Source organism: Miniopterus schreibersii, assembly GCF_964146895.1.
Source record: "Miniopterus schreibersii genome assembly, chromosome: 15".
Taxonomy (NCBI): domain Eukaryota; kingdom Metazoa; phylum Chordata; class Mammalia; order Chiroptera; family Miniopteridae; genus Miniopterus; species Miniopterus schreibersii.
In genome coordinates, this window is record NC_138115.1 from 30,676,857 (window position 1) to 30,703,673 (window position 26,817).

The 26,817-nt window shown below is 40.7% G+C and overlaps 1 protein-coding gene across 4 annotated transcripts in view; it reads right to left on the reverse strand.

Annotated features, from left to right (window-relative positions):
- Positions 1 to 26,817, reverse strand: part of TMEM108 (transmembrane protein 108) — a 209,366-nt gene that overhangs the window by 88,596 nt on the left and 93,953 nt on the right. For 3 of the 4 annotated variants that reach the window (XM_081159483.1, XM_081159485.1, XM_081159486.1), the window contains one exon: positions 2,663 to 2,748. In XM_081159483.1, the coding sequence (XP_081015609.1) occupies positions 2,663 to 2,702 (40 nt within the window). In that variant the 5' untranslated portion in view covers positions 2,703 to 2,748. The remainder of the gene's footprint in view (positions 1 to 2,662; positions 2,749 to 26,817) is intronic. The other variant, XM_081159484.1, reaches the window with a different exon arrangement.

The following is a 26,817-nucleotide window of genomic DNA, read 5'->3' on the forward strand; positions in this document are numbered from 1 at the left end:
TTCGTAACACTGCTTCATCTTGAAACAGGCACCTCTAAAATAAGTGACGATGCAGGTAAACTGATCAGCAGGTGTCTGAACTCGCAGGCTCTCAAGAGGGACCAGGTTCTCTGACAATTATCATGACTCATGAGCTGGCTCATGCCCACTGGTAAGTAATTGCTTGTTTGATTTTAACAGACACTCTCTGTGGTAAACTAAAGATGACTACAAATTCTTACTAATTTTCCCTTTGAGAGGTGGAGTCCAATCTCTCTTCCCTTGAATCAGGGTTGGTCTTAGTGACTTCTTTGGCCAACACAATGTGGCTGAAGTACTGTTCTGGGATTTCTAAGCGTAATTCATAATAAGACTTGCGGGTTTTGCCCAGGCCTCATAGCCGTGAGCTGTCATGTAGGAAGTCTGAGCACTCTGAGGCCACTGTGCTGTGAGGAAGCCCCACTATGTCATGTGAAAAGGCCTCAGGGAAAAACAGATGCTGGGCCAGCCCCAGCTGTTCCAGCTTCCAGCTGTTGGAATTATTCCAGCCCAGATCCCAGACACTAAGTCTCTGCCAACCCCTGCCCAAATTGCACATTTGTGAGCAAAATAAAAGACTGTTGTTGATTTAAGCTACAAAGTTTTGAGGTGGTTTGTTATGCAACAAAAATAATCACAACACTTGCTTTATCAGGTTTTTCCCTCCTCAAAATTAAAAACATCAATTTGCTGAGTTATATTAAGTCACATATTAAGTTTATGTTCACTCTGTAGTTCTCAAGTCTATTTTAGACACTGAAAAACATTTTGTTTAGACACTGTTAATCCAGGCATAACTTATTAATTGGCTGACCAATGGCATATATGAGCTATTATGTACATCCAACTCCTCTCATGAAAAAAAAAAATGCTACAAATAACAGTCCTTCATCTCAATGAATTTGTGAAAATCATGCTCTGAAGTCAGACTAATTGAATCTAGTGCCTGAGTGCCCCATCCTCCCAGCTCTGTACAAAGCTGGGCTCCAGCCCCCAACCAGCTACCTAGTGACCAGAGTGGTTGATCGAAGGCCACTACCTGCCTTCCTCTCAACCAGTAGGAAACTGCTCACCCTGGGCTGCTTCCATTGCTAGGCAAGCTTGCAAGGTAAGTGTTAAGACAAAGTAGATTTGTGCAGCGATCCAGATAATCTTTGAGGAAACCCCTTCAGCTTCCACATATGCTCCACTTTGGAAGGGCCCTGTTATAGCCTAAGACTTGACTATGAATCCGAGAATACTTACCTGATGCCTTTCAGACAATATTGGACCTTATAATATTATGCAAACTTTGGGGCATATAATCAGCTTAGGTGAACTCAAATATTTTGCTGCCTCCCAAATCAGCTACACCCTTTTTCATTTCTCTGTTCTTCTGCCTGCAAAGCCTGTCTCCCCTTCTTGCGGCTGTGTGTGTGTGTGTGTGTGTGTGTGTGTAATCTTCTTTACCCTTCAGATGTCCCCTCTTCCAGCAAGGCAGAGTTAGTCATTCTGTAATGACAGTGCTTCTTCAATCTGTGAAGCCTTTTCTTTAACAAGAAAACTTATCATTAAAAGGAAAAAGAAGAGGGAACAGCAACCCCACAGCCCTATAGAATTCACGGCGAAAGAACACAAGAGAGACCCTATGATTCCTGGCGACATTCCACCAGGCTGAAAACAGGCTGGTGTGATCTGTGTTTCAGGGATTATAATTCAGCAGCAGAAATGAGTCAATTAAAATACCGACCAGAATGCTGCCTGCAGATAAAGTGTTCTGAACTGGGTGCAACATAACCTGAACTGCTAAATTCTAAGGGCCAACTGGACTGGTGATTGGCATCTCAATCTCTTTTCATGCTATTTTCTTGGCAAAAGTTAACAAGGAGCCACTCAGCCTAAGAGAGATAGGTCCTCTATTTACCTTGGCAAGAACCAGACAAACACAATGAACTCCAAATTTTCCTAACTCAGTGGCTTTGTTTGACCTGGAGTGGGCAATGCCTGTTGTCCCAAGTGGGTCAATCTGAACATCAAACCCACCAACTGGTATTGGTTTTTACATTCATTCGTCAACAATTCCAGTCTTAAAGGCTATACAGACACTAAGCAGCACCTGGCACTTTGCAGCACAACCCACAAAATACATGGACAACGTGCAGAAAGTCATAATTGGACACTCTTTGCTCTATCACCAAACCTAAAGAAATTACACTTTCAACACTCATTATTTAAGAACATGCAAAACTATGCAAAACATTCCAAGCCAAAAGCTGTACAAACACTGAATGGTAGTGGGTCCCACAAAACGCAACCTACCATTTCCTCTCCATGGGAAACTCACAGAGGGTCACACTGGAACACCCTTTATTCTGCCATAAAAACAAGAGCAATGATGTTTTTGACACTCGCTCTTGAGTTAACTATGCTGAACATGTCAATTTAGAATTTTTGTAACAGAGTCTACATTACAACGGACACCCAAGACAATAGAACAACTTAATGCTTGATACTTTAAGTACCCAGATGAAGCAGAGGGAAATTTTACTGCCCTCTCTCATTGACCAAACCCTAGTCTTCCTCCAGGAAGTATATAAGTTTCTTGCCCTGGACAAACAATAACATTGATATGTTCTAGGAAAGAAGAAAGGAGATACCAACTTACTTAACAGTTGGCAATAGAGGGCCTGTAAACTTCTCTTCATGGTATCATCTGGTCCTGCTTGTCCTCCAGTTTATTCATGATTCTGTCTGGGAAATTGGGAGAAGAAAATTGTTACATCCGGGAACATAATTCAAGTCAATAATCAGAAAGAACTCCACCTCACATGATCCTGGTTGTAAAAGCTAAAACATCTGACTCTGAAGAGGAAAATGCTTGGAATGGATACACCACAGTTTAATTTACAACAGTGTGTGTTATAAACCTACTGATTAGTCAACTGGTCAAATCCTGAAACTATGCACACCATGGAAATAAATTTACTAGAGAGTAAGAATTAGGCTTTGGAACTTGAGGTTTCCAATGAATCTCCCCTGAATAGCTAATCTTGAAACAGGAGAAACAAGAAATTGCTAATCTCATTTCTACTATGGAGCTCACCAAACAAACAACCCAAACAGCTGCACTACACTTGAAATTATGCTATATTAAACAACTGTTCTATTACTTTCTGTTAAAAAAGATACCTCTAATCCAGAATATTTGGAAAATACAGCTTAACAGAAATATAGATGAGAATATACAAGAACATACAAATGACCCATCTCTCTAGCCTGTCCTTTGTGTACTTTTACTGGCCTGTCTCATTTATGGATTATACATTCTAATTTCCTCCTCTAGCAGCAGAAACATCTTCCTGTGTTGTACCTATTACTTTGCTAGTTTATTTTAAGTGGCACACAGTATTTAAGATAAATTCCTAGAAATGGAATCACAAGGACACAATTTATGGCTTCTGAAATATGTTGCCAAATTGACCTTAATCAATACCAGTAATATGAGGACATCCATTAGACTACAACCTGCCCATTAGACTACAACCTGCTCATTTTGCCAAACAAATAGGCAAATGTTCCATCTCATTGCTTCAGTTTGCATTTTATATGTTTATTTGACATTTGTATTTAAACATTTTTAAAATTCACCTTTGACACAGATTCTTTAGTCAGGCTCCTGAACCTTCTTCTTAGGCCCTTCCAGGCACTTCCTTGTCAAACCTAGTTTTAGCAAGAACCCTGCTAAGTAAGTTTAACCAGACTCCCCTCCTCCCCCCATCAACATCTAACCACCCTCACTATATGCTCGGGTCCCTCTTCCTCCACCACTAGCAGGGATGCTTACCCCAGCCTATCTTCAGCAAGAATCCTGATAGGTCACGTTAGCCAGGACGTCTTGATGTTTGCTCTCAGTATTTTCCATCCAATGATCCCCAACCCTGCTCCTTGCTAAATTCTCACTTGCCTACACTGTATTAGGGTTTGAACCCAATCTCTCTCCCTGACTGTGAAATCCCATTGCAGTGGTCCCTATAACCATTTCGGTGGGCCAGAATACGGTCTGTGTTACCATCTTTAACAAGTATCATTGAATACTTTTTTCTTTAACACAGTCTCTAACCATTCTCTACTGGCATGCTGGGATTTTTTTTATGCTACCCCAAATAGAATTGATTTATCTTAAAAAAATAAAATAAAATAATCTTTGTTGATTTCAGAGAGAGGAAAGGAGAGGGAGAGAGAGAGTTGAAACATCAATGATGAGAGAGTCGTTATTGATCGGCTGCCTCCTGCATGCCCCCTACTGGGGATCCAGCCAACAACCCGGGCATATGCCCTGACGAGGAATTGAATAGAGATCTCCTGGATCCTAGGTCCATGCTCAACCACTGAGCCATGCCAGGCCAGGCTTAAAAATTTTGAATTGAGATATAATCAAGTATCATAAAATTCAACCTTTAAAGCATACAAGTCAGTAGTTGTCAGCGTATTCAAAAGCTGTGCAACTATCACCAGTACCTAATTCCAGAATATTTTCATCACTCTAAAAAGGAACTCCTATGTTCATCAGCAGTCATTTCCCCTCTCCACAGTCCCTGGCAACCACTGATCTACTGTGGATTTCCTATTCTGTACATTTTACATAAATGGAATCATACAATACATGGCCTTTTCCATCTGGCTCTTTGATTTAGCATAATGTTTTCAAAGTTCATTCATGTTGTAAAGCATGCAGTTTTTTCCTTATTTATTTATTGTAAGAATGATACACACACACACACACTACTATGGCTAGAAAGGCTTTCCTTAGTCCAGGATTGCATACATAGTTGCCTGTACTTTCTTCTGGCATTGTTTTTACTCCTTTTAGATCTGTTTCCGGACTTCGTATCATGTTTTACTCCTTTGTTTGCTCAGTCTCCCTCTATAACAACTGTGTTTAAATTACTCTCAGTAGAATCAGTTGTTCATTTTGACTCTTCTTTTTAAGATTTGCCTAGTTCTCTGAGCTTATTTATCCCCCCAAATTAACTTCAAAATCATTTCACCAAGTTCTAGAAAAACAATCATTGGGATTAGAGTTGGAATTATCTTCTACTTGCTTTGTTTATTTGGAAGAAACCTTACCTCTTCAAAATCCAAGTGTGGTCAGGAGAAAAAGAAATGATATTTAGACTGTTGCTCCAGATATAAGAAGAATCTTCTCAGAGGGGGAGAGTGCTCTTTTTTGGGGGTGGGTGGGATGGCTCAGTGGCTTCTTTGGTTAGGAAAACTGAAGCCTCCCCAGCCCCCAGTGTCATCCGGATGAATAAGAGGGGGAGAAAGAGACAGTGAAGCTCCTCTCCATTATAAACTAGCAGGAGGTTTGAGTTCCCAAAGACTAAAAAGGAGGGTTAAGTGATCCAGAAATCAGAGGGGCGGAGACGATAAACAAAAGATGTCAAGAGACAGACAAAAAGAGGCAATTCTAAAAGACAGCAGCAGGTGGGAGCTAAGAATAAAGGATACAGTGAGAAATTCTCCACAGGAGATGACCCGCTAACTTTAAGATGTGTGAGATTTAATTTTTCAATGCTTCTTTTTTATGCTCTTTGTATTTATATACTGTATCTGTCTCCCTTCTCCCCACAATGCTTATTCACCATTAGCAGCGTCAAAACCTCAGCAAAAGTCTTGTACAAAGCAGCCCTGTATTGGTGGTGCTCAGCTGGGCAATGAAAGAAAAGACACGATGGCCCAAGACAAGGGTGACTGGGAACAGAGGGTGGAGCCACAAGCAGTGGTTAGTGGACATCTATGGAGGGCTTCGGACATGCTAAGTACTCAATAAACGTACAGTGAATAAATAAACGATCAAGTAACAGGAGAGCAGAGAAACAGTTGTAGTTTACATTGATCAAGGGGAATATATGCCCCTCCATCGTCTCTGGAAGCTCCTAGAAATTTTTGAGAAACTGTCAGACTTTCCACAAGGTGAGAACTAGAGCCATTTTATTTACATATCAAGAAACGGCTGAGCCCATAAATCTGGGATGCTTGGGATCATCTGGGTCACATAGGACTATCCCAACTACAAGCGCCATATGACCTAGTATGCATTCAAAACTAATGTTTATTTAGGCCTCTCTGTGGAGTTCTGCAGTGTTTCTCCTTCATTTAAGCTCTATGGTCTTGTTGAGTTAATTCCTAGGCATTTCATATTTATTCATTTTTGCCTCTGTGATGGCATTTATATTCCCATTATATTTTCTAATTGCCTCTACATGAAAATGACTGAGCTTTATATATTCGTTTTGTGACCTAACTGAACTCACTTACTGTTATAATGATGGTTTCTTGGCTGAGTCTCTTGGGTCAATTGTGAGGCTTTGGATGGATGGAGAGGCACAATGAGATCCCATCAAAAGCCTCTTTTTAACCATATAGTTGGAAACATTAATTGTATCTGGTGCTTCAGGGAATAATTTAGGAGCTTCGAGGATGACAACTAATTTCTGGAATGAAATCTTAAGAAAGTACAGAGTTTTACAGCCAAAAGGCTGAATAAAAGCAAAAAGAAAGAGGAAGGAGATGAAAACATTTGAGACAGAGACAGTGGCAGAGGTGGAGAACTCGCTGATTATTAGCTCAGGAGAAACAAGGGGGTGCAAGTAACCTGAACCCCTCACTCCCTAAGGAAAGTGAGCCTAATGGAATCCTGCCTCCCCCACTGGCTTAAATGGGACATTATATCTGTTCCATAGAATCAGGAAGAAATGTCTCCTTTGTAGACCACTGAAAATTTTCTGATTAGAAATGTCGATGTAACAAGGAAAAAGTAATAAGAAGCCCAAAGAAAAGCTCTGATATTTGATGTGCAAATTGACTTGAAATGACAAGTTCATAGAGAACAAATACAGAAGAAGAGCTAGAAAAATCCTGGAAAAAACAAACAAAAAACTTCCCAACAAGGTGGGGTGAGGGGAGGAAGGAGCTGCCAGCCTACCAGACATAACATACTCTAAAGCCTCTACAATGAAAATAATTTGATATTGACATACAAATAGACTGGATTTTATATGGAAATTCAGGATATGATAAAGGCAGCATATCGAATCAGTGGGCAAAAAGATAAACTTTTAAATTAATGTTGCTGAGAAAATGGCAGAGTAATGTGAAAAAAGGTAATTATGCCCATTCCAAATACCACACACCAGCATAATTTCCAAATGGACGAGACATTTAAATGTAAAAAAGTAAAACAGACAAGTACTAGAAAAAAATATGGGGAAATTCTTCTATTATTTGGGAATAGAGAAGCTTTTCTAACTTGGAATCAAAGTTTGAAGCAATAAGGAAAATGATAAACTCTATTACATACACAGTAAAAAAATATAATTACATAAAAATACAAATAAAAAAACTAGAAAAATGTTCAACTTATAACAAGCAGAATTACTATCCCTAAAATTTATTTGTAACCCTCAAATCAATACTCATGGTGCTTCAGCCATCATTTGCAGACATATGCAGAGTAGAGAAAATTTTGAGTTGTCCAACATGCCATGTTCCCAGCTGAGGTCAAACAAGGCAATGTGTCGTCTTCTTTCAGATCTCATACTGTGAACAAGTGTCCTTTTTCCAGGCCCTTTAGTGCCATGTTTTCAGCATTTTTGTGCTTTTTCTTTTTTTTAAGTTTTATTATTGTTTAAAATATTACAGATGTCCCTTTTTCTCCCCAATGACCCGTTCCACCCCGTTCCTTCCCCCTCCCCAGTCCCTCTCCCCACCATTGTCCATGTCCTTGGGTTGTGCATATATGCACATAAATTCTTTGGTTACTCTCTCCCCCTCCACCCACCCGCCCTCCTCCATCCCTCTGACATTCATCAGTCTCATCTATGCTTCCATGTCATTGAATCTATTCTGTTCATCACTGGGTCGAACGGCAGCTCCATTTTTAATTTTTTGAGGAACCTCCATACCGTTTTCCATAGTGGTTGCACCAGTCTGCATTCCCACCAGCAGTGTACTGTGCTTTTTCTTGATATTTATTTGAAATGGCCCCCAAGCACAGTGCTGAAGAGTTGTGTAATGTCCCTAAGTGCAGCAGACAGTGATGAGCCTTACAGCCAAAACACGTGTCTGAGATGAGCACGTTATAGTGTTGTTGGCCTGGAGTTTCAAGTTAATGGATCAACAATATATATTAAATAAGGTATTTCTAAACAGAAACACACAAAACAAGTTTATATATTGATCAGTTGACAAAAATATGACGAGAGACTCATAGGACCCTAACCTTATAATTCCCTTAGGAGCAATGCTTTAGTATTCGCTAATTCAGTATTTGGGACAACTTTACAGAACATAACTACCATGAATAATGAGAGTCAACTGTATTTGAGTTGAGCTTTAAAGTATTTTGTGAGGCAAAAATGAAGAGGACCAACAATCCAGGTCAATAGCAGAGCTTGAACAAACAGAACAATGGCTCCCATCTCCCTAGGACAAGGGGAGATCTGATTAACCTGGTGGCCAGCACACCGTACAGTTGCCCACTGGGAAATTAATGAGGGGGGAGAGGAATAGGAGAGTTGACATATCAGCTAACATCACAGGTCGGCAGAGAAGTTTGGAAAGGAGCATACTCCTCCATTTTACAGGTGGGGATAGAAACACCAAGAAGTCAAGGTCTTTGCTCAAGATCAAGCTGCAAGACCTTGAGCTAGTTTCTTGACTTCTCTGAGCCGTGGATTCCTTATTTGTAAAAGGAGTAGGAACAGTACTAGATGTGCTTGCTGCAAAGACTGAGACAATGCATGCAAGGCACTTGCCCCATGTCTGGAACACAGAAAGTGCTCAGCGCAGTTAGCAGCTCTTTCCCAATAGCAGAAGGCAAGATAATGAATGACACATTTAAATTGGATTTAGAAATTACAGTTAGGGGTATAAACTGAAGTTTAAGGTTCTTATTTATAATTTACACCATTGCCTTCCTTAAAAAGGACTTAAGTAAGCTTACTGCTAGATGCAACCTGTACAACAGAATTATTAACATATCAAAGTACATTAATGACATCAGAAAGAGAGACTCAAAATTACTGGAGGAAAGGGGGGATTAATTTTACCATCAGATGGAGAGGGACAATACATTTCCCTTGGAACTTCCTGAAAATAAAGGCATAAAGAATAGCTAGCATTATTTTTCTTCTGGCTGCATAAATGGAAGTATATTTTTATTTTGTTTAGAAATGCAAAACTTTTCTGCCCCTATGTCTAAGAAAAGATCATTAGACAGATCATATTTTGATAAGCACTAGTAACCTAAATAACAGTTTTATGGAGTATAAACAGAATATTCTTATCATGGCTACTCCTTATCAACCCACAATATAAGCCGAGGTCATTGTGTTAAGTTACAATTCAGGGAAAGCATTTTAAAAAGCAGCAGGAGCACCACGGGAAAGAATCAGGCAGGCCTGCCATTGAATAGCCTTTCTCTGAGACCCTAGGCAAGCTACTTAACTCCTCTGAGCCTCAGCCTTCTCATCTGTAAATGGGGCTGACACCTAAATTAGAGGACTGCTGAATTAAATAAAGTAAAGCACCTACTATGTTCCTGACACATTGTATGTGTCTCTCCCTTTTCCCTGAGCCAATGGTGTACAGATAGGCTGTTTTTGGTCATTTGTGGATGAAGGGAACTGGGAAAACAGAAGGAACCCACTGATATTCAGCAAATCACCCCAGGGCTTAAGCATCCTGAGTGTTGGAACACTTTAGAAAGGTAAAATGAAGGTGTCTCAGGCACACTTATACCATAAGTAACAAAGAGATGCATGTGTCCACAGGGCTGGATTTGGGTTGTAATGAAGCTTTTAGTCAAATTCTTTTGATACAGATGTGCCTTTTAAACATACAAATACCCTTCCCTCCCATACAGAAATAGCTGTTTTCTCTCCTTTTTTCTTGAAAATTGTGGCTCTTCTAGTCTATCTTCCTAACCTTCTCACTTTTGCACAAGAAATATTTCACTTTCCTCTGAACCGGTGATCAACAGAATTAGCACAATGACAGTGACTGTCACTCTGTCTCAGGCCTGGGAGCTTATAAGAAGTGCTGAGACTCTGGTGAACTAGAAAGAACAGGGAATAGTGCTTTTTGGCTCCAGGCAACTATCAGCAGAAAAATGGGTCTTTTTCCCCTTTTGTTTTGTTTTTCTTAAGGACACTGAAAGTCCTCTCAAAAATGATTTCCCTAAATTTTCAAGAGAAGCCAGACAGACTCTTTCTATGTTAAAATATTAGCAATTAATTCATGTGGGCCAACACTACAAGCCACAAGAAACAGGACAGTGTGACTTCTGATGTATAAGGCTTTCCTGGTGCAGAACCTGTGTGAATCCCTTTCTCCCAAACAGGACCAGAGTGTCCATCTGTAAGAAACACTGACGGAGGAGGCAGGCAGATCTACCCTCCAACGGGCTCCCTTCGGCCAGTCCTCCAGCAGCTGGGCTCCAGGCTCTCACTCAGTAAGCTTTTAAAGGGTGAAAAACACCTTCAGTAGAGCACCCTTCCTCTCTTCCCCTTTTTATTTACTTCTCTGGAAAATAAAATATTAGAGGTTAGGCTGTCAAATCCACTGAGATACTGAATTCCAAACAAAAGGGCAAAAATTGTTCATCTCCTGCTAAGGAAAAGCCTACAAAAGGGAAGCAATTACAGGCAGACCTCGTTTTAGTGCGTTTTGCTTTATAGTGCTTCACAGATGTTGCATTTTTTTACAAACGGAAGGGAAGACCCCCCCCCCCCCAGCAAAAAGATTATGATTCACTTTATTGCAATACTCACTTCATTGCGGTGGCCTGGAATCAACCAGCAATATCTCCGAGGTCTGACTGTCATGTGGACTGTGCTTGGAGGACTGAGAAGTAACTACCTGACTGCTCCTCCAGACCGGCTGGAGTTTATTCACATTGGCTGGGGCGGGGTGTTCTGCTGTCACAGTCACTGAAGTCAGCAGTGGTGTAAAACTAGGTCAAGGAGCTCAAGGCTCATTAGCATGACACAGACCTCCCTGTTCTGGCATAAAGGTGTATTAAGACCGTTTATCTCATTTGAGGAGACACAAAGGTGTTCCTGCAAGGTGAAGAACACATACCACACTTTCCCTTTATGGTTTTGGTATTAAAGACTGAACATTGAGGTCTGGGAATTAAATGGTACTGTAGCAATGCCAAATACCGAAGGAGCATGTTCTATCATTTTGACTGCACTGCTTATGAAAAAGATTATTTCTTGTTCACAGAAAACTAATTTTTCTTTAATTTTGCAGCATCTGAAAAATGTCTTCAGAAGTTGAATTTGGGGACCTAAAATTATGTGTATTTCCTTTGGGCAGCAGGCATTTCTTCTGAAAGATGTGCCACGTTATTACAATGAAGAGGGGGGCAAGGCCATAGGAAGTACGCAAAACTCTTATCAGAATGTTTTCCATGTGGAAAGAGCATTTAAACCCACAAGACATGCTTTGAACACACAATGCATTTCAGCATGTGAAACTATTCACAGCGTCAGAGAATGCATTACCCTTCCTGAGTCTCAGCATCCCTACCTGTGAAACTGGCACCACACCTGTACTGCAAGGTTGCTTTGAGAATGAAATGACATTTCTTCAGAGAAAGAAAAACATTTGTTTTCTGGAGAGTAGCAGGGCAAAGTTTTTGAAGGAGACAGAATCTCAGCTAAAGTTTCAGGGTTAAGGGTTTTGAGAAGATAAGGGTAAAGGTGCAAAAGTACAATGGTGTCGGGTGGGGACAGCGCGGCAGGAGTCTGAGGACGAGTACCTTAAACAACAGATCTGCCACTGCTTGCAAATGCCCAAACGAGGCAATTTTGGATATAATGTGACTGGCTCTCCAGCTTCTCAATGTTTAAGGTTGGGCCAAAGGTCTCATCTTCTGGGGAAGGGAAGGATATATGGAGGATCCTGAGGACAAGACTGATAGGGAAGCAGGGAGATGGAGGCTAGGCTCCCAAGGCTCAATCTTCCCAGATGAGAACAAAATAAATGCCTACTAACCATGAGATAGCTGGAATGCCACTGTCCTTGAAGTCCCAGACAGCTACAGGACCCAGAGTCATCTCCACTGATGTTCACACAACATTAGACAACCACCAGTAGGTGGTGCCTAACCGCAGTTTACACTCGGATAGAGCTGGATGGTATAGCTGGACTGTATAGCTGGGCCCTCCCATCTCTAAGCTGGCTGGCTATGTAGGCTCATCCTCACCATTTCAATAATCTCACAATAATGTAACCACATGGTTTATGCCAGTGGTTCTCAACATGTGGTCTTCAGACCACCAAGCACCCAGGAGCTTGCAAGAAATGCAAATGATCAGACTCTGCCCTAGACTCAGTGAATCAGAAACTCTGGGGGTGGGGCCTAGCACTCTGTGCTTCAGTAAGTCCTGCAGGGTGCCAAACCACTAGAGTTTGAGAACTCCTGGTTTGCACAAGTGAATTTCTGAACCCATTATTATGTTATGGCAGGATTTTACAACTGTTTTCTTGGACAAATCATTTTCATCTTCAAAAGACCAGTAAATGAGGAAAGAGGGAGTTGGAGCAGAAAGACCCATCACCAAGGTCTCTTTCAACTATAACTTACTATAATTCATTGATTCACCAGTGGGGGAAATGTTTACAGTTCATTAGTTCAAGGGGATTATTGGTGTTAGCATTCATGGCTCTTGTTGAGAGCATTAGTAGGGTACATCTGAATTCTAATGGCTAATTTAGAAATACAACCCACTTCCATTATTCCACTTTTTAGACTAGTAAGATTAATGCTGTATGAGTAATCCCATATGGGGATGGTGTATTAAAACATGGGTTATGTGATAGGAAAACCAACAAAATAATTGCAATGTATATCTTGTCTCTGCTGTGGTTATACACAACCAGTAAGAACTAGGTCTTTCACTGAATTAAAATTCTAAACACAGGCAGCCAGAGTTGACTTAAATGATTAAATCCTAGAACTACTACTTTCAAATAAACCTCTCACCCAGAACCTGAAAGACTTAGCAGTGGCAGCCAATGCTTACAGGTAAATCAAACATGTAAGCTATTTGTGCCCTGCAAATCAACCCAAATCAGATGTCTAAAATTCAGAGGTCTAAGAGGTAAAGAAAGTTGAGCAGTACCTCAAAGAAGTCAAACTGGGGATGAGCCAGAATTTTAGAAAACAATTAGCCATCTCCGTTCCAGTGCTGTTCTGCCTCAGCTATTGACACACACTGACATTTGGATGCAGGCTTTCTACATTAAAATGTGAGTCTGAAAAGGCAGAAATGTCGCTGCTGTATCCTCAGTGCTTAGAATATGGTCAGGCACATAGGAGGTGTTCCACATATTGATTAAATAAGTGCACGAGTGATCCTACAAAACTGATGTAGGTGGCACTGTCAAACAGAATTTTCTCGGATGATAGAAACGTTCTATACATTGTATTGTCTGATATACTAGCCACTAGCTACAGGTGGCTACTAAGCACAAACCATGTGGCTGGAGTAACTGGGGAACTAAATTTTAAATTTCAATAGCCACATGTAAAGATGACAGTGAGCAGAGCTGCAGCCCTTCCTTGCTGGAGTGCAGCACGAGGGAGAAATAAAATTGCAGTTGTCATCTATTGCTGTTTGTTGTTGTTGCTACCACCACATAAGTCAGCCAACCCTGACAGATACAGTGACTTTAACAAACATTTCTCAAAACTTCAAAGGAGAAGAGGCCTATTTCATCCTACCAGAGGGGAAAGTTTGTTCACTAAACAAAGATGGTAAATAGTGGGAGAAAAAACTTTGGTAAATTTAAAACCTGGTTATAAAGGCTTTGGAGGGGACTAGGCTTTGTTAAAGGGGATTTTATCTCCCCATCCCCCATGTTTCTCTTAAAACAACAATCTCGGATGGCTCTGTTATGGCATCCACCTCCTCAAATTCTATTTACAATGGTACTACTCAAAAATATATTCTGTTACTTCCTCCAATGAATTCTAAATGGAAAATGACAAGGTTTTTGATCATTAAGAATAAAAATGAGCCCGGCTGGGCGTGGCTCAGTGGCTGAGCATCAACCTAGGATCCAGGCTGTTGGGGTTTGATTTCCAGTCAGGGCACATGCCCAGGTTGCGGGCTCGATCCCCAGTTGGGGGCATGCAGGAGGCAGCCGATCAATGACCCTCTCATCACTGATGTTTCTATCTTTCTCTCTCCCTCTCCCTTCCTCTCTCTGAAATCAATAAAGATATATTAAAAAAAAAAAAAGAATCAGATTGACACATTTAAATTTTTTCTTTACAATAAACCACTGTTCAGTTGAAATACCAGCTCTGTCAACAGCTTTGAAAAAATCGTAACATGTTTGGCACCAACAGCTACAGACTGCTGTGTTGAACCCTTAGTTTAGATCCTCCTGGAGAAGTGACACCCAACATGAGCCAATGTCCCTCTTGGTTCACAAGAGCAAGGCAGACAGCACACTGTGGTCTCTGAGTACAAGCAGCCAGCACAGTGTCCAGCACAGCGCAGGTGGCCAGTAAATGTCTAATCTCCTCTCATTCCCAGACTCCTCCTGGCCTCTTTATTGAAGGTGTCTGGCTGATCAGACTTACTGTCACCTTAAAGTTTTAAAACAGATGGCAGGACATTTCTCGCTTCTAGAGAAGCTCAGTTTTCTATACCAGGGTGGCCAGGTGTCCCTTATAGGTCTGGCTGCACTGTCATAAGAAGCTAATGACAGCAGAAGGGGAACTCAGGAAAAGAAGGTAGTCATGTCCAACAGAGATTAATCTGATTAGCTCCATTTAATTGAGGGAAGTTAAACAAACTGAATTTCCTACTCTTCTACCTGTGAGATACCTCTGGAACTAAAAAAAAAAAAAATCATTGTTCCTGGGTAGGAAAATGATGTCTTACATGGTTTAAGTGTCACTTCTTGCTCTGATGTAAGTAAAATCACAATTGACATATTAAAAGTCCTGAAAGCCTTCAGCCTGGACATTAGCCCTTTGGCCCAGATGCTCCAACAAAACCCTGTTGCCAAAGGTCACACCCACATTCACAAATCTGCAATCTTTAAGGCTAGAGAAAAAATATTTTTTCATTGGATATCAAGTTAAAAGTTGCAATCGTTGTTGCCATGGAGATGGGATTTTTCTTGCAATGCTGGCCTTTTGCTGGCAGCTAAAGCCCGTACAAAATTATAATCAATAAGAAAGCAGTACTTCATTTTCCACATCCCTCTTAAAGACAAAATTCCAAGTAAAAGCATATAGAACCATATTTGATGGGCCCTAAATGTCTGTAGGTAGAAACTTCCCCTGTGAAATACTAGCATGCCCAATAAAATGCCAGTCTATGCCTTCACCATGCTTTGCTAAAGGACTCCCTGAAAGTTGAAGTATACAGGCCAATCCTTGACTCCCATCAGTTCCCTGTCAATGTTTCTCTACTTCTTTTGGCCCTATCTCAACAGTCCTTCATATGTTAGAATTGTTTCTTAATCAAGAACCAACTTGAGTTGAGAATTCCTTAGACCCTGAATTCTGGAATAAGGTTAAAGGGCATAAATGAACCTCTCTAGAACACTGTAGCTCAAATTGTGCCAAGTAATCTTCTGTTACTAGATATCTTAGTGACACTTCATTTGATTATCATTTTAGCTGAAATCTCTCTGGATTTGTTTTTCTTTTGACCGTCTGGTCTCTGGAACCCTGTAATTTTCTCTTCTTTCCCACAAAGGAGCAGCTTGGTAGAGAGGAAAATACCATTTAAAGCTTTTCCTAATATGATAGATAAATAAATGAGCTCTCCTCTTAACTTCCCATGTGTATATGTTGAATAGTCAGCATCTACTCCCTGAAGAATTCCACTTTGAAAATACGGTGATTCAAGCAGTGCCTATATTTATACATGTTTACCCCTGACAGTGGAAAAGTCCTATTCTATGTGCAAAGGTCTTCTCCTTTCAGAGAAAAGTAAATGGAATAAAAAGAGGTCAGATGGATATATGCCTAACCACTAGATAAGTCAAAGTAAATGCCTTGGTATCATCACAGGTAGACTAAGCCAGGACTAGTGCTGCGTGCACAGACAGGTATGGGTGGGTAGCAAGAGGAAAGGGAACCAAGGCAGAGTCAAAACAATGGGTTCACCAAACACATTTCTTCCCTCTGCAGGACTGAGAGCTAAACAACACGTCCCAAGTTCCCCTGCAGTTAGGTGGGACCATGTGACTGAGTTTAGTCAATGGCCTGGATCTCTATCCTGTAGGATCCTCTGCTCTCTTTCTCATTTTCCTTCCTGGAAGATACAGAGAAGCCACTGGAAAGATGCTGAATCTGAGAAGATGGCAGACTTACATTATAGAGAAATTCTAGGCCCCTAAATGACTATATGGAACAGGACCCTCTTCCACCTCACCTCCCACCAATGAACACTGAGTTAGGACGTGAGTGGTCAATAAATGTATGTCAAACCACTGAGATTTTTACTTTTTGTTAAAACAACTAGCATTACCTACCCCAACTAAAGCAAGAAAGCTGAATGGATCCTGAAATATTGTTCTTCTATATGTTCAGCTCACCTTAAAGAGCCAAACAGTATTTTGAACAAATCTTAAATAATTCACAGTAGGATTTTGAGGCAACTTTTGGTAGATGAACATTGTTTATTGAGCCTCTGAGCTTAAGGGCCAAAAAGCAATATCCTTAAGAGTTAGTGCAAACTTGGACTTGATGGCCAAAAACATAAATAAAAATTCTCCCCCTTCATCCCTCAAACCTGCTGAATCTCTGAAAAAGGGGAATGAAATAAATGGAACTGCCTCTAAAAGCTGGAACACACAAATGCCATTTCAGGGTAGGGTGGGGAAGGACAAGGGAAGGAGAAAGGACCATCTACAATATCCAATCCCTTTCAAATTATTCACTCATCATTTATACAAAGAGATTATCTTCCTACAACACCACTTTTCATTTTGCAAATGTGTGGTGTGCAGACTTTCCTGGTTCGATGGGAAAGGTTTCCAAGAAAATTAAATGTCAAGGCTGCCTGGCTTATTGGTTTTGTTCTGTATAAATTCCCTTTTTAATTCAGCTTTGAATGATTATATTCCTCATTGTCAATGTGACAAATTAGCTTCAGTCTTAATAGGGTGTGAGAATTGAGAAAGGAGGGGAAGACTAGCTCTGGTTCTCCTCTTAGCAGCTTAGAAACAGAGTGTTACGTTTCAAAGGTAGCCTTTAATGGCTCTTAGGAAAACGGGGCACATAAGGTACAAGATATATTTGTTAAAAGTGTGTGATTAATTGTACCTGTGTTTTTCTTTTTCCAGAGCAGGTGCCCTAATATACGTAAAGCTTAAAGTGAGCTAGCAGGACACTGCCCTGAATATGGATGGAAAATTGCTGGGAAAGCTAGGCTGTCCTGTTAGATCCCACTCAAGGCCACTACTTCCGTTAATGAGATAGTGAGCAGCTTGGGAGGCTTGGCCCAGAATGCCTCCTCCACCTCTCACCCTGCATTAGCTGCCTGTACCATGATGCTGTTATATAACTTCCAACTCAGAGCTGGTACTGGTGGGGTGATGGTGAAGATGTGTGGGGATCCCATAGATTTTAATCTTCTCTTAACCTGCCCTCTCAGTTTACATATATTAAAATAAAAAACAAAAGTTAAGAGAATAGTCCTTGTGCCTATGGGAATCATATTATTCCAGGCTCTCAGAGATACACTTTAGTCTATGTTATCTTCATGTGCAGGGCACACGTAAGCATATGATCTCAAAAAGTAAAGGGGATCATGAGGTACAAACATCCAGTTATAAAATAAATGAGCCATGGGATCTAACACACAGCATAGAGTCATTAATATTGTAATAACTATGCATGGTGTTGGACGGTTACTAGACTTATTGTGGTGATCACTTTGTAAGGTACATAAATGTTTAATCGCTATGTTGTGCACCTGAAACTAATATAATAGTGTGTGTCAACTGTAATTAAAAAAGAAACAAAACTCTTTCCCATTAGAATAAAAGAATGCTTAATAAATGAAATGCTTAAGATAAATCATAGTGCTATCCCTTTACATTACAATTTGAGAAGAGAGCCCAGAGAGGTTAACTGACTTGCCCAGGGTCTGGTACTCTGATATGACCAGATTTGATATGATATCTCTCTCTCTCTCTCTCTCTCTCATACACACACACACACACACACACACACACACGAGAAATGATATAGTAATTTGCATGTGAGACCCTCAGATGTCTGGAAGCAATATGATGCTATTTAAAATATCATATCCTCAAAGCATGCATCATCCAGCAAACTTATTCTTAAAGACTTGAAACCCAAGATTAGAAAAGCTTTTGCCAAGGTTTTGTCAAAAGGAAATTTGGATTGGGAAGACTTATTTCCTTACGTGCTCTTTCCAGGGACAGCAGCACAAATCAATGGAGGGCACAATTCCCACAGGTTTGTCACAAAATGCTCTCAACTAATATTTCTGTATCTACTTGCAAAGACGACAAAGTTTTAAACCGAGCCTTGATTCCTAAGCCTTTCTGGAGTATTAAAAATGGACCCTCGCACAGTGGTTGCTGCTACGCCTTTTAGAATCACTTGACACGTCATAGCTTTGCAGGCATGGTTCAGAGCTGGGACAGTAAGGACTAAATTACGAGCTGTGTTCTGTTTACAGTGGGAACAGAACAGCAGTGTCAGTTCAAATGGTTTGAGGAAAGTTAACCAACTCCCACCTCCAAAGTTTTGAAAGTAAGATTTAGGAATGTGGCCCAAATGGATCACAAACAGTAACTAACAATGGGAAGCACCCCTTATCAGTTCCTAATGAACTGAGCAGTGTTGTCTCTAGAGGAAACAACACCAAAGTAAAACAAAACAAAAAAAGTGGGTTATTTCTCTTTATGCTCCAGCCTGGGAAGGCTGTTACCTCTGTTTTAGAGGCTGCATCTTCCAACACATTGGAAAAGTCCACAATTCATGTACCAAAAGCAGTGGAAGCACCCGTTCTTTATTGGGTGAGAGTTTTCCTGTAGCTGGAGAAATCAATGGGCACTTCACTGAAGTTCTGCCCCCTGATCTGCAGTGAGGGGTAGCCTGTAGGATCTCTGGCTCTGCAGACAAGAAGGGGAACACATGCACAGGGGCAGAATGTCAAGGAACAGTTAACCAATTCTCCCTTCAACGGGCTCTGCTGCAGTTCAGGGGGCCATAGGTAGTTGGGTAGGCTACTGCGTAAGTAGTGCCTGAGCATGAAACAGCAGAAGCTGGCGTGGTGCTGGGCATGATACAGTTAACCAGGAACACCTTTGGAGATAGGCAGGAGTGCAGGCAGGGTAAAGGGCAGAGAGAAATATGATCATTAAATAAGCACTCATATGTCCATTCCATGGGAGAAACAACTGTTTCTAGCTTAGACCTCCAATCAGGAAGTTACTTTTCCAACTAAAAGTAGCGTAAAACATCCCCTCCTATTCAGTCTATGGTCAGAGCAAAGAGGTCACTGCATTGAGAGAGGACACAGATTAGAGAAATGTAGACAGAGGCAGAGCAAGGGTTAAGTGGTAGAGCAGGCAGCCAATTCTGGAGAGTTTGTGGCAGGAAGAAAACTTTACACACACAGCAACGAAGCTCATATTTTAAAGGACCCTTTGAGGAGGTGTGTAGGCAGAAACTAGGATAAACACAGACAGGAAGAAAAACCTTATTGGTTTACTCACCATCATACAATCAGGAATATCATGGAAAAGAATCAGCAGAAAAATCAGTGTTCCACTGATATCCTTTTACAAATTAGCTACAAACATTTACGGTTTAATTAATTTATTGCAGGGTGTATGTAGTGGGGTTTCAAAGTTTAACCCACAGTGCCTGCAACTTAGAAGTATAGGGGAAAATGCAATTTTATAAATGTCATCTATAACTAAGCTGGCCCTCCTCGTGAGCCCTGGCCCTCCTCGTGAGCCCTTATCTGCTATTAGAGAGAAAACGTTACACTGTGCACACTCTGAACCTGTCTCCATTTAACTGACTTGCTGAATTAACTGGCACCCTCCATTCCCTCTCCACTTCATGCTAGCCAGTTCCCTAGGAACACTGAGAACTCGTAGGTGACAGGGTTTCCTCTGAGGTGTCTCTATTTTGTGTGTTTTCAAGTCAGTTGTGTCCCCAAATCTATAGGTTCAGTTATGTAATACAACTAAATATAATGCAAAATGAGAAAAAAGATGATTGTGAAGAGAGAGCTGTCTGTATGAAAACGAAAATGCTCTAAATTTAATGAGGGCAAGCTTCCTTTAACAGTGCCTTCAATGAGATATAAAAGCAACTAGAGAACATTTTTAAACCATTATAAAATATCTAAGATTCTACACGAAAATTTCTTTGCAAGTGTCTTGAAGAGTTATTGATCTAGTAATGAAAATATGACTAGAAATTGTAGATGAAGCATTATGGGAGATTTATGCCAGAAGTAAGAACTCTAATGGAAGACCAATATGCAAAGCAAAGGTCTTAGTCCTGCATTAAAAGATTGCTGTATGAATGTACATTGACATTAAATTAAAATCAAATGTTTAAGATATGTACATACATAACTATTTATGATTCTATTTTAACTACTTTTTAAAAAATTAGTCCTGATCACATCTGCTGTAATACCTTTTAGTGTAATTAAATGTCTAATCCTAATTAAAATTTAGTTCAATACAGTAATTGAAACAGTTCCTTCAGACCATATTCAGGCTCCCTGACAGCTTCCCCTCTTCCTATAATGGCATCCAGCCCTTCTAGTGTCTGCTGGGGTGTGGGGACAGTCATCAGGCATTGTGCCAACCCTTTCATATGCACTGCCTGGCGCCCAATGGTCTGCATTTATGCCCCTTGTTTCCCTGTCACCAGGTGCTCTTCTGGCCTCTGATGGTAAAGCACCAGGTTGGCCCTTTCTTTCACCTCCAGCAACGGTCCCTGGTAGGTCTGTCCAACTCCCCTTTGCTGTTCAGCTCTCCCTCAGCTCTGGCTGGCTGCAGAACCCAGAGTGGCCCCAATAACATTCAGGCCCCAGTCCAAAGGTCGGCCCCAACACCTGTTTTGGTGCTTCTGCTTCTCACCTTAGCATCCTTGCTGTGTGGGTGAGCTGCTCCATACTGGCTTAGAGGCCCCTGAACAGTTCTCCCCACTCCCCAGGCCCAAGAGGAGAATAGGGAGAGGACCCTGCACCTGCAGTGCTTCCCATAGTTCCTTAGTCTCTCAACACCAAAGCTCAGACGGAACTCTAGAGATGCCCCTCTTGTGCCCACTGTCTGCCTCCCTCTTTCCGGCCTCCTTCCCATCTTTACCCAGGACAGAGGCAGAGCTGCTTTTATTTCTTTCACATCTTCTCCACCCTGTAGGAGAACCCGCGTGTTAGGCCCCCCAGGCTTGCTTTCTCTGTATCTCAGAGGCAGATAAAGGAATTGAACAGGCCTCGTCACTCCTCATTGGGCCCCTTTCAAGCCCCCCACCTTGCCAGTCTCCTGCACTGGAGTCGTAGGCCCACTGAGCCTTGAGAATGAAGTGCTGCAACAAGACAAGGCTTCAAGGGGACGAGGGAAGGTGTACTAGCTTCTTATCTGCAAAAACATACATGTATTTGTTTTTATTTATTTACTTATCGTTCCAGAATGAGAGGTCAAACACTTCCAGCTAATACTTTTGTTATTCTTATAAAGTCTCCTCTCCCTGCAGCCAAAGATGAACACCTGCTGCACAGTTGTCTGGACAGGGACAGCACAGGAAGATGCTGGTGCCAAAGGACAAAACCGGATCAGGTGCACCTTCCACAGAAACGTCATCTTATGAAGACATACTTAGTCTGGGTGCTGTGACATAGAGGTATCTGCCTGGACTCCAGAGGTGTCACTGAAAGGATGTCTCGCTGGGCTCTATGCTCCTGGCACAGGGAAGAATGAAGTTTTCTGGCCGAAGCAGTTTCTTCAGCACAGGCAGGCAAACAAAAGCATATGGCAGTGTGTTGAAGGCTACAAGACTATTAAAACTTGGAAAGAAAATGCCTTCCCATGAACTTTCAAACAAGCAGACATAAAAACCACAACATGATCACAGTATACCACCACCGAGTGACCCTCGGGTTCCTACGATTCCCCTCTCATGGTCTGCTAATGTGAAGACGTGGCCAGTGATAGAGCCATATTGGAATCTCAGGAGCTTCCCTCCAAGGGTGATCCCCAGCAAGTCTTTCTAAAGAGCCCACTCACTTTATTTTTTTTTTGAGAGGAAGGAAGGGAGAGAGAGAGAGAAACATCGATTTGTTGTTCCGCTTTATTTATGCATTCATTGGTTGCTTTTTGTATGCGCCCTGACCGGGGATCAAACCCACAAACTTGGCGTATCGGGACAACATTCTAACCAACTGAGCTACCCCACCAGGGCCAGAGCCCATTCACTTTTAAGCTCAGAGTAATTCAGTGGGGAGAAATAAAACCTATGCATTTTCCTAAATAAAAGAAAAATTTAATCTTTTATATTCTTAGGACTATTAGTCCTGAAGAAAAACTTAACCTTCTCTGCCCTCAATGCAGCCTGATTACTCAGTCTACCAATGGGAAGAAAGGACTCTGCTTCCATTAAAACTGGAATGAAAAGCTGCAGTCAAGTGCATGCAGAAATGGTTGGAACCTGACACATCTGACAAATAAATGGCAGGCTGGTGGCAGATCAAGTCAGGTGAGGTTGCCTAGACAGCATGAGGTCTACTAGGTTGGGAAGATTTGGAGTTCAGAGGCAAAGGTTATTGCCACAGGTTCATTGTGGCTAAAACTATCTTTGACTCAATGTTCTGGGCAAAAGAACTTTTGAATATTTAGATTTTGTTTCAATATCAACCATCTCCAAAATTTCAGGGTCTAAAGCATAAAAGCTGAAGTTTAATGTTGATCACTGTTGAGCTACTTGATAACAGCACTTTCCAAGAGTGGTCTCAGAACTGTTTTAAATTGGCCAGCCAGTCAATCTCTATTCCAATTATCAAAGTCCAAGGTTAGTATGGTGATAATGAATAATCTCTTCCTCCTCTGTTTGACTGAAATTTGTGCTTTCAGATTTAGTCTGCTGAAATCTTAATTTTCTTGGAGCAAAATCACTCCCTGAAAACCTGTACATGTTCCACTTAAATTTGCAATGGAGTCTCTTCATAAGAGGATAATCTCTGAGTTCAGGTTATGGGAGGGGCAAGTTAGTGACAGAGAAGTGACCCTAAGCATTAGGTATTTGGAAACAATGCAGATTTTGCTCTCAAAAGGCATAGAATGAAGGAAGGAAGCTGTCAACTAGAGTGAAATTAAACACGCACGCATTCCAAGTTCAGAGCAGCCATAAGGAACACTGTAGTCCCAATGTTACTACGAGAAGAAGGGTTCTCTCTTTTCTTGCAATAAAGAAATATGGAGTGCTGGAGCACAGGTAAGGCCATTCAGGTCTTCTTTTCTGGGATAGAACAAATGACCATAGATGAAGTTCCTCTATACCTTTACTGACCGACCCTTGGCACCATGAACTTCCTATGGTTGGCTAGCTTCCTGTGTCAATACTGGACTGAAGATAACTTTCAAGGACACACTTTATCTAATATAGACTGTCTTTCTCAGAAAACAACTGGAAAATTGTTTTCAGAATCTATTGAATCCTGCCAAATATGCCAAGTGAATGCCTTGGAATGAAGAATAGATTGGGTATTTTTTGGGAAACAGAACTGCCCAATAGTACCACAAAATATCCTTTATTTCACGCAGGATATTCATAACACAATCATAATGAAAATAATTGTAAAAATCTTTCAGGGCTTCATTTTATTTCCTTTGTTAGCCAAATAATTCTCTCTGGAAGCACCTAGTGTGCTGATGGTCTAATTCTACCAGATCCTCATTTGTTAATGCTGTTCATGTGACTCAAGCAGTTCTGTTATATGACTGCCAACAACTTCATGAATTCTAACCCTGTAAATTGTAAATGTTTAATAATTTCTATGATGAGAAACAGGAAAAGGTGACTGGACTCTGGAACAAGATGGCCCAGGGTCCAATCTTGGTTCTGTCATTTCTAAGCCATGTGCTCTTGGAAAATTACCTGGAACTCTCTGTGCCCCAGTTTCCTCATCTATAAAGTGGAAAAATGGGGATAACTGTATCTCACAGGGTTGTAAGAGTTAAATGCAAAGCACTTAGAGTAGTGTCTGGCACACAGTAAACACTATGTTGGTTCTGACTATCCTCCTCCATCATCATCATCATCATCATCATCATCATAAGTCTGTAGAACATCTTTAGCAGCAAGATTCCAGGTTTTCCTAAGTCATGGGAACCTTTGACACCCAAAGTGGTAAATGAGACACTGAAGTAGGTGAGAAAACTAATGGTTCTCTATCATGAAGTTGTGAGAACCTAGCTATTTGATTTCCTTTAAACTGTTCTCAATGTTGAATTCTCAAAAACAGGATAATTAGTGTTTTATGCTTGGCTCGTTTAAGAGTTAGGCTTTTTCAGAAAAAGTATAACTGAATGAAGGTCCTTCATAACTATCACTAAAAGGACATCTACTTAACCAAACTTCATGCTATTTTTCTTATGTTCCCAGGCAGTGCTTATCAATCTCATCACAGAAGAACGTCTAATAAATGAGTGAATATACTACCCCCACCCACCCTAATCCCACATTCTGGGTATAGTGGAAAGTGGCCTCTTTATGCAGGAAATTTTCTTGAAATCTCTTGTTTTGTCTTTAAAAATCATGCACATTTTGCTTCATATTTCATGATATGTACATATCACTTCAATATAAAAATGATTTTTAAATTACCATAAATAAAAGTTTACGTTATTTTGCCCCCAATAGCCTGAAGCAAAATTGTTACTCTCTAAAAGCACATCACATTAATCTGCTCAAACTTTGCTAACTTCTTTCATGTACCTAGTAAATGCGGACAAACTACAAGTGAAGGCACCGATTAATGTAAAGCCAGCTATCACCATTGCCAACTATAGGTGGTGAATTACCTAGATGTCAGGGAGAGGAGAAAGCTGAGACCAATGACCTTAGGCTCACAAATGAGTAAGTAAAATAATGAAAAAAAAATCAACGGATGATCAACTCACCTCACAGAGCTGCAGCTTGCTAATAACACCCACACCTTTTAGTTGCCTAATCTTTATCACTTACCTAAAAGTTAGGAACATGAGCCAGGGTGATATGAAGTTTATTGGTTGATTATCTGGAGTGGACAAATCAGCCTGAAGATTAACCTACCCATGTCTAAAAGGTATGCATAGGTAATGCATTTGTCAAAAAATAAAATAATCACAATTCAGCATGACATATCTATATTTTTGAATGTGCTTATTATTGGAAATATATATTAGTAAATAGATATTATCTCTTATCACATCTTGGGGATCTTATCCCTCTCTACAAAAACAAAAACAAACCAGTAGTATATTTTAAAAGACAATCTTTTTAAAAACTCTGTGATTTTAATATTTTGATCATTTCTTTGTTGAGGAAGTAAAATGATGTTTAGTTGCTGACACACCATCAATAGCTAAATTATTTACGCTTTTGGATGATATTTTAAAATGTTCATGTGTTTCTGAATATTGGATACATTTTGAACTAAATATGTTTACAATTAAAATTTTGGTACCACATTTTGACTAGTTTTGGTTTTATCATGCTTTTAAATTATCTGCGGTCTTTCCTCTCCATACTCTATACCTTAGTTAATTGACAGCTGGAGATCCTGGAGTCTATAGCAGGGTTTTCAACAGGCAGCATCTGAGAAACTTCTAATGTGTTTAACTAAGCAGCAAGGAAATGGTGGCCAAAAACATCTGGGTGGCCTTCACTGTCTTTTTCCTTTTTATACCACACAGCCCTATGTGTGCATAGGTGGACAGTGTGAATTAGTTTTTCATAGCAGTCATAGATGGAGTTTAAAATGCTTAGTTTGAAATTCTTAAAAAAAAACAAAAACACAACCTGAAACCCAGGAAGCACATAGTACAAGTGGATGGAAAATAACACTCCCATCTCTTACCATAAAATTTTAAGGAGAATGTTATTTTAATAAAAATGAGAATGCTGTGGTGTACGTTCACCCTCTATCCACGTCTCCCCACTGTTAACATCAGAGTAGTATTGAAATAATGAATGCATTGTTAATGAACCCAAGAAAATAAAACCACTAGTATCCCGCCCCACTCCTGTTTCCAGTGCATCTGTGCTGAGAGGCCTGTTGTTATTCAACCAGCTAATCACATCTTTTGTTCTCATCACTGTGTTTTTACTCATCAGGGCTAATCTACACAGCCATCTGGTATTTGATAGATAATTGCCTTTTCCAAGTCCCAGGAGCCCCTGAGGCATCTCAGGGGAGACTGAACTAGATAAAGCCTTCCCAGATAAATAGCAATTACTGGAGCCAAGACCTGAGGGAGGTTTGGAGGGATAATTCTCAACTGGAGTACAGATTTTGCCCCGTGATACAAGGAACCTGGAGTTTATGTAGGAAATGATGGTTTTGATAATACTCTTTAGTATGGCTTAGTCTAGAATCTGCTTCCACCTTCCTTGGTAGCCTTATCTCCTACCAGTCCAGCTGAGTCAGCGTCTCCAGGGGTGAGGCTCAGAAAACTGTAATTCACAAATTCTCTCAGGAGATTTAAATGTACAGTCCAGACACTGGGGGTAAAATA